The sequence below is a fragment of the Zingiber officinale genome, chromosome 5B (assembly GCF_018446385.1).
Source record: "Zingiber officinale cultivar Zhangliang chromosome 5B, Zo_v1.1, whole genome shotgun sequence".
NCBI classification, from domain to species: Eukaryota; Viridiplantae; Streptophyta; class Magnoliopsida; order Zingiberales; family Zingiberaceae; genus Zingiber; species Zingiber officinale.
The window spans coordinates 19,915,739-19,923,573 of record NC_055995.1 but is presented as its reverse complement, the minus strand read 5'-3'; the positions used below and the strand labels follow the sequence as shown (position 1 = coordinate 19,923,573).

Below are 7,835 nucleotides of genomic sequence, written 5' to 3'. Positions count from 1 at the left end.
CCGGGAGTCATCAGGGCAACTTGAGCCCTCGCATCTTCCCACGTCTTGGCAAGCCGCCCCCGGATGGTAACTTGATGCTTGGGAGCAGTGGGCCGATCCGCCACCAAAAGGAACTCCTCGATAGGAAGACGGAGGACGAACTTGATCACTCGATGACCGCTCGGATCGGATTGGGAAGAGACGGCTCGGCTGGATGGCTCGCCGAGCGGCACAGAAATAATGTCCGAGCTCTGAGCCGAAGGCGAACCCGGGGCAAAGAACTAACGGGTTGCGCCCCAATTGAAGCTGCTGGCTCGTCGAGCTGGGAGGGAGTCCGATCAGACGAGATGGCCTCATGTGCGGCGGGTAGCGGGTTGATTGCCTCTAAGGGGGCGTCGACTGGCCCAACCACCGGCTCCTCATGCGCAATGGCCGTCCGGCGTCGCTTGCGTATTATCAATGGGGAATCGCCTGCCGACCACTCCGCGTCCTCTGACGTAAGCTGCTAACCGGCCGAAGAGATAGCATCCCCGGCCGCTCCAGTTGCAAGGACCTGAGCGGCAGATTCTCGGCCCTCAGTTGGAGTTCCTCCGCTTTCGCCCTCATGCGAGCCGACCGGCTCGATGCCTCGATCGGCCATCTCCTTGGCCACCACCGCTTCCATTTCGGCAGCTTTCAACTTCAGCCGATCAGCAACCTTGGCGCGCCACATAATGTCAGCTGCATAACAGAAGAATAAATCAGTTAGACCAAAAGGAAAAGGAGAAGGAAAGTGCTTACCCATGCTGCTCGGAAGCTTCGTTCGGATCGGGCTTAAGCCGAATATGTACAACACCCCCTCGTGAAGTAGCTTGTTGATGTTGAACCTCTGGCCGGCTAATAGATTGGCCGCGTGAAGATAATCCGGCTGGCTCTTGTATCTACCGAGATCTGGCGGGCTCGACACAATGGTCTGCCATTGGGTGCGAAAGGATGGCAGTTCGGGAAAGCGAAGGTAGAAATAACTTTCCTTCCAGTGCTTGTTCGAGGTCGGCATCTTATCAAAGAAGACGAGGCCGATCCGCGATTGGAAGAGGAAAGTACCCCACTCGGACTGTTAAGGATAGTAGAAGTAATGAAAAATTCTGGGGACTAAGGGAATGTCGTGCATCTTGAAAAGGATTACTACGCCGCACAGCAACCTAAAAGAGTTGGGGACAAGTTGGCCGAGCGGGATGCGGAAGTAATTACAAACCTCACGGATAAAGGGATGTAGAGGGAATCGCAGACCGACCACAAATTGGTCACGAAAGAAGCAAACGGTGCCGGTCGGCGGATTGTGGGGCCGATTGGAAGAGGTGACCAAAGCTAGTCTATGGTCAGGAGGAAGTTCGAATTCGTTAAGGAAGCGTCCCGCGTCAGTCTCGTCAAACCGGCTTACCATGGTCATATACCATAGGCCGGGAGAGGGATCTGAAGGCTGCGAGGTGCTAGCCATCGCCGGAACAGTGCCAAGGAAGAAAGGATCGAGGAAAGAAAAATGAAAGGGTTGACGGAGAAGACCGAAACTATATTGAACGGAGGCAAAGACCACCAGAAGGGAGAAAACGGAAGAAAGTAGAGATAGGAGAAGGCTTACTGGAAGCAAAGCGTGAAGGAGAAGGTCGAAAGTACGTCGGAGCACCGAGGCAAGCGAACGTCGGGAAGATGGTTGCGAGAGGAATCACCAAAAACGCGAAGGCAAGAGGATAGAAGGAGGGTCAGCGTCGGCGCTTCATAAACCCCGGGCTCAGTCCACCACAACCGTCCGATCCAGGTCATCGAAACAAACGTTAGCATCGAACCGTCAGATTTGAACCGACGCCTGTCCAATCGAAGCTGATGCCCTCGCCGTACGATGACGACGGACTTGCCAGGTGGCGATCAGCGATTGGGCGGCATTTAATGAGCGCCATTACTCGCGCGTGGACAGCTTAATAAGGATTGAAACGAATTCCGAGGAGACCCGACGACTCCGACCGCCCCCAAAACAGTAGCGCAACAAGCAGCGAATGGAAACTAAAACTACAAGGCATAGTCATCAACTCGCCGGTCGGCCAAGCGAAGATATACTTCCAGGAGTAGCAGAGCGGTGTTACTCTAGCCGACCGGGTGTCCAGTCAGTCGGACTTAGCGCCTCCTTCGACTAGACTTGAGGGGGAGGCATGTGATCCGGTGATAAGGACGGGGGACCCTTGTTGGCGGAAAGTCAACGACACGTGGAGGTCAAAGGTCAAGAGATGAAACCCTGAGGCCCGACCGACCGGACTGAGAGGGCCGACCGGCATCGATCGACCGTAATGAGATGGCCGACCGGCGGGAATCCCCCGGGCCAAATGAAAGACAACCCGACTAGGGGTCGGGTTTCCGATGCTCAAGGTAGAAAGGTCGCAGTGCCGAGCGGGATGCACGTTCGAGCGGGGCATAAGGCAACAATGACAGTCAGGAGTGATCTTGTCCGGGCATACGACCGAGGTAGAGTGATAGGCCTGCCGAGCGGCCGAACCGCTCGGCCCGGAATAGACAAGAAGCGCAAGAGGACAAAGGAGACAAGGGATAACATCATCCTCGAGACGTCTGCCGCCGACAAACAGCAGAGTTGGCGGCCGAGCCGTACACAGGATCATACGGTGGAAGCTTCCACCGTCACATCCGGGATATGCTCGGACGATTGCGGAATAGCGCCAGAGGTACTTTTCTAACAGGGGCTCGTTAAGGTATGTTTGGGAAAACGTGCACGCATAGAGAAGCATGCCCGCTTCTCCCCGGGGTCCTATATAAGGACCCCCAGACGTCGACAAAGGTATGCGCAAATCTTTACTGTAGCCACAGTTACGCTGCCTCTCTCGTTGCCTTACTTGAGCGTTGGAGGGCCGTCGCCGGGAAACCCCTCCCGACTCGGCTTCTTTGCAGGTTCGCCGAAGAGCTACACCACCAGTCAGAGACAGCGGAGCGTGCCACGTCCCCAGTGTCCGTCGACTCAGCGCTCGGACTGGATCAATATATATTTCACTTTTTAACTGGCTCAAAAGTTGATTAAAAAAGATAAATTCGTTATCTTAACAACCCTTCTAATGTCAACCCTATGAATATCAAAGACACTCAAAAGTTGATCAAAAGATCACATAAGTGATTCCAACAGAGTATTATACATGTAATAACTTAGTAGAAAATTAAATCACGGAGAATATATCATAATCAAGTGTTTTATAATTTCTATAATATTTTATTGAATTTTAAAAGTAAATTGGTAGAGTAGTTTTATGGCCAAAAGTTCTATTATTTTTTTTAAAAAAAATCTATGAAAGTTTAGACTGAATCATATTCTAGAATCCCAAGTATTGAATAATATTTTAAAATTGTAATAACAATCGTAAATGATTAGATAAATTAGGTTTGTTATAATAAAAATTCTTCTTTTAACTTGGTCTTCTTCTTGTATGCGACAAACTTCATACCAAATCAATAGGTATTCTCATAAAAAAACTAAGTCCCTGCGGACGTGGGCGGCCAGTGCCGGCCTTGAGGTGGTCAAGGTGGGGCCGGTGCACAAGGCCCATCTCCCTAATGGGCCCCATTTTTTAAATTTTAAAATAAAGTTTTGATATTTTTCATAGTATTAACTAACATTCCTATATCAATAAAAAAAAGTTTAATTAAAAATGATCTAGTTATAAATTATAAATTATTATGGACATTTTTATAAAAATACTAAAATTTTGCCTTTTGCTTTTTGAACCTTTTCGTGCGTGCCCATGCCGACGCCGAGGCTGAGCCGAAGGTTCGACAAGCTTTATAGGAGGTAGATAACCCACCGGTCACGTGAAGTCGTGAATGACAAACCCTAGTGATCTCGAGCGCCATCATCATAAATTCACAATTTCACAGTCACCTTTGGTCTTCGTGGCTATTATCACAATATCCGGTTGGCGTATCAAGTTTTCATTTCTACTTACGCATCTATGATCAATTGTTTTACTTAAATATGTTTGGTTGGATTATACTTTCCATTGATTGTTAGTTTCAACATCAAATTAAAGTATTTTTTTTCTCTGAAATATGTGGTTTTTGAATATCTAGGAATTAAGGTCGATAATTAAAGGGTGCACCGTAGGCATTATGCCATTAATATGTTTATGTGATTTTAGCATCAATTGTTTTTTTCACCGGATCCTTCAAAGTCTAGGACCGACCCTGTGGGCGGCAGTAGCTATCACCAATATCTCTTAATCACAAACACCGTGTAATTAAGACACCGTTTGATCCCAATGAAAACGACATTAAATTACTAACAGCAGATAAACACCAAAGAGAATACGAAATATATATTTTTTTAAAAAATTACTGAAAAATATTCTACAAAATAAATATGGAATAAAATGAAGCTGTGACAGGTTGACTCCGACGCCCAATCTGATAACCGGACTCGACCTCAACTGGTGGAGGCGGTTTACATCTTTCCACGCGTAAATTTTTTATCTTACCCAACAACATACCCATGCTTTTAGTTTTAATTTTAGAGGTGGACAAATAGAGAGAGACGTATTCAATCTGAGTAAGAAAATGGGTTGCCCATAACAGTCCGATCCGAAAACGGTCAATTATTTATTAATTAACTAATTAATTATGTGTCAAACCCTCGTATACGTCACCGGTTTTCTTCTCCTCCCCCGGCATGTCTCTTCCTAGTTCCGCCTTCATTCCCTTGCGTTCCGTATCAGACGTCGAATTCCAACAGCCACCACCGAAATTGAGGTACGTGGCTGCATATGGTTCGTTCAGTTAGAGAATCGCGCGGTGGTGGAAGGTGTGCTCTGAATGCTTCGTGTTCGGGGAGAGGTAGATGATGGAGTGGCTCGTGTAGCGCGGACTGATGATTAAAAGGGGCGTTTTATGGGGGGTCGAGTGGAGAAAGAGGGAAGTCGCCGGAGGAGGATTTCCGATGATGAGACGGAGGAGCGGCGACCTGATCTGAGCTGGTGCTGGGAGAGATGAAGCGTTCCCTCCGCTTCCCTTTAGTTCTCCTCGTCCTCGTCGCTGGCGCGCTGAGCTGCCGCTCCGTCGGCCTCCGCGGCAAAATCCCCGGCCCTCTTTACGACGCTGGGGACGTGGAGGCTGTCAATGAGACATTGTTCCTCCTCTCCGCAGAGGAGCCAGGCGCTGCGGAGCTGCAGCAGAATGTGGCGGACCTCCTCTCAGCGAACCTCGAATCGATCGACATCGCCGGCGGCCGGTACAGGGAGATCTCTCTGTGGAGGAGCGGAACGATGCCGGGGGGAAGGTCGAGGTCATTGGGGAGCCTGAGGTTCCCGGCCCGGCCGGGCCACCCTGAGCACGGCCCGGTCCTCCCGGAGTTCCGACGGCTGCTCACCGATTGGTTCCGCAATCGCCGACAGTTCCGACAGGAGGTGATGTCGGAACTGGTCGACCGCATCAAGCGCCCCGTCGACCGGAGCTACGGGCACCCGGACACCGGCCGGCCTTACGCCACCTGCGCGGTGGTAGGCAACAGCGGCATCCTCCTGAAGGCGGAGCACGGCGACCTCATCGACGGGCACGACCTCGTCATCCGCCTCAACAACGCCCGCATTGCCGGCTACCAGCGGCACGTCGGGGCCAAGACCTCCCTCTCCTTCATCAACAGCAACGTGCTCCGCTCGTGCGCCGTTCGCGACGGCTGTTTCTGCCATCCCTACGGCGACTTCGTCCCCATCGTCTTCTACCTCTGCCAGCCCGCGCATTTCGTCGAGTACCTGGTCTGCAACTCCACCCACAAGTCGCCGCTGCTAGTGACGGACGGTGGGCTCGACACCCTCTGCGCCCGGATCGTGAAGTACTATTCCCTCAAGCTGTTCGTGGAGGAGACGGGGAAGCCGCCGGCGATGTGGGGCAAGTTCCACGACGTGGAGATGTTCCACTACTCGTCGGGGATGCAGGCCGTGGTGCTGGCCCTCGGCATGTGCGATAAAGTGAGCGCCTTCGGATTCGGCAAGTCGCCGGAAGCGAAGCACCACTACCACACGAACCAGAAGGCGGAGCTCGGCCTGCACGATTACCCGGCGGAGTACGAGTTCTACCGCGACCTCGTCGAGCGGCCGCAGGCCATCCCGTTCCTCCGAGACGCCGGCATTAAGGTCCCCTCTGTTTCCTTTTACAATTAAATAATACGCACACTGTACACAAACGATACGCCATTTTTGGAAGAAGAACCTAGCTGGATACATACACAAACGTGCAATGTGGAGCATTTGGTAGTTTTTGTTGCATGTTCTACCAACTATTATTAACACAAGTGTATATTAAAATTGGAGCACCTCATCTAAAAACAAATACATTTCTATGGAATAAAATTTCAATATCATATACTTAATTAATCTAATCTGGTAGACTAAATTTGATTTTTCATGGACAAAACAAAAAATGGTGTCTCAAAATAAGAGAAACATCATACGGGTCTTGTTTTTCAATAAAATAAAATGGACGTCTTTTTTATAATTTTACCTTGAAAATAGCTTGGGATCCGGTGCTATGGTAGAAATTAACCCATAGCTATTACATCGTATTTTAAAATGGATTTAGGGTATAAGATTTATGATTTATATCATGTAAAAGCTATCTAATAATTGTTACAATTTGTTTAGTAAGAATTTAGAATTTAAGATTTAAAGTTTAACGGTTACATAATAGCTTTTTACAATTATTTTAAAATAATTTTAGTGAAATTAAAATAATATTTTAATATGATAGTATTCAAAGATCATAAATCTTAAATTCTAAATTATAAATCCTAAACTCACACTAAATATGTTGTACAAGTTACATGGTAACTTCTAAATATGTTGTACAAGTTACATGGTAACTTCTCAACAACTCTGAGTCAAGGGATATTTTCGGAACAAAACCATGAGAGGGGTGTCCATTTGATTTTTTTTTTTTTGTTAGAAAAAGATGTTCCTTTTGATGATTTGTAAAATTTTGGATGCCCTTTTGATTTTTATTCATTTTCAAATATACAACTTAGCTTATCATGCCATGTATACGACACAAAAATCATATTTTAAAGAGAAAAATTCATGATGGTGCGCCTTACGTGAGCTTGGGCCCCTCCTCTCCTCTCCTCAGAGTTGTGGTAGTGTCAATTCTTCGATCGATCCATCCTTGATTTCCTACGATTCAACACCAGTCAGTGAGCATCGACGTGACCAATCGGTGTGACCCCTCTGACGATCAAGTTAGCTCAAAGCTGAAAGAATGAGGCTCGTAGAGGTACGAGAGAAGGAAAATGAGAGAAGAGTAGCCTCTACGTGAAAAAAAAACTATACTTGATACCTACCGCCCAACCTTACATAGTCAACAAGGGAGGGTGGTTACGTATGTGTGCTGTCATGCATGCCCTAGAGACAGCTAGACGAGCCATGTAGACAATCATGGACAGATCCAGGAATGAAAGATGGGTTGGGTTGATATTGAATTGGTCGAGTTCATCAAGAAGTTCAAGTTCACTTTGTGCTAGCATGTTAGCATCTCTCTTTTTTCTATATTAAAATTTTTATTGTATGATTTTTTTCTTATTTATGAAATTGTTAAATTAATTTACTGATAATGATATTTAATTCGTAGATGTTGAAAATTTAGAGGTCATAACGGAAAGCTTGGCCACTAACACAGTGTTAGTCTACGAGCGAATATCTTATGTAGAACTTCAATCAACAACTACTTGCCTATGACATAGACGTGACTCGTAATGATACATCAATGAGGTACATGTTGATCCGGTCGTGACAGTCACAGTCGAGGGCGATCATGTTGATGATTACGCCTATAGGGAGAGGGCCTAG

At 47.5% G+C, this 7,835-nt stretch overlaps 1 protein-coding gene across 1 annotated transcript; it reads left to right on the top strand.

Annotated features, from left to right (window-relative positions):
* The first annotated feature begins 4,910 nt into the window (after positions 1–4,910).
* On the top strand, positions 4,911–6,345 carry LOC121987271 (sialyltransferase-like protein 1). The gene has a single exon (XM_042541150.1). It carries the CDS (start codon positions 4,989–4,991, stop codon positions 6,156–6,158), a length of 1,170 nt encoding a protein of 389 aa, XP_042397084.1. The 5' UTR covers positions 4,911–4,988; the 3' UTR covers positions 6,159–6,345.
* Positions 6,346–7,835: the final 1,490 nt, after the last annotated feature.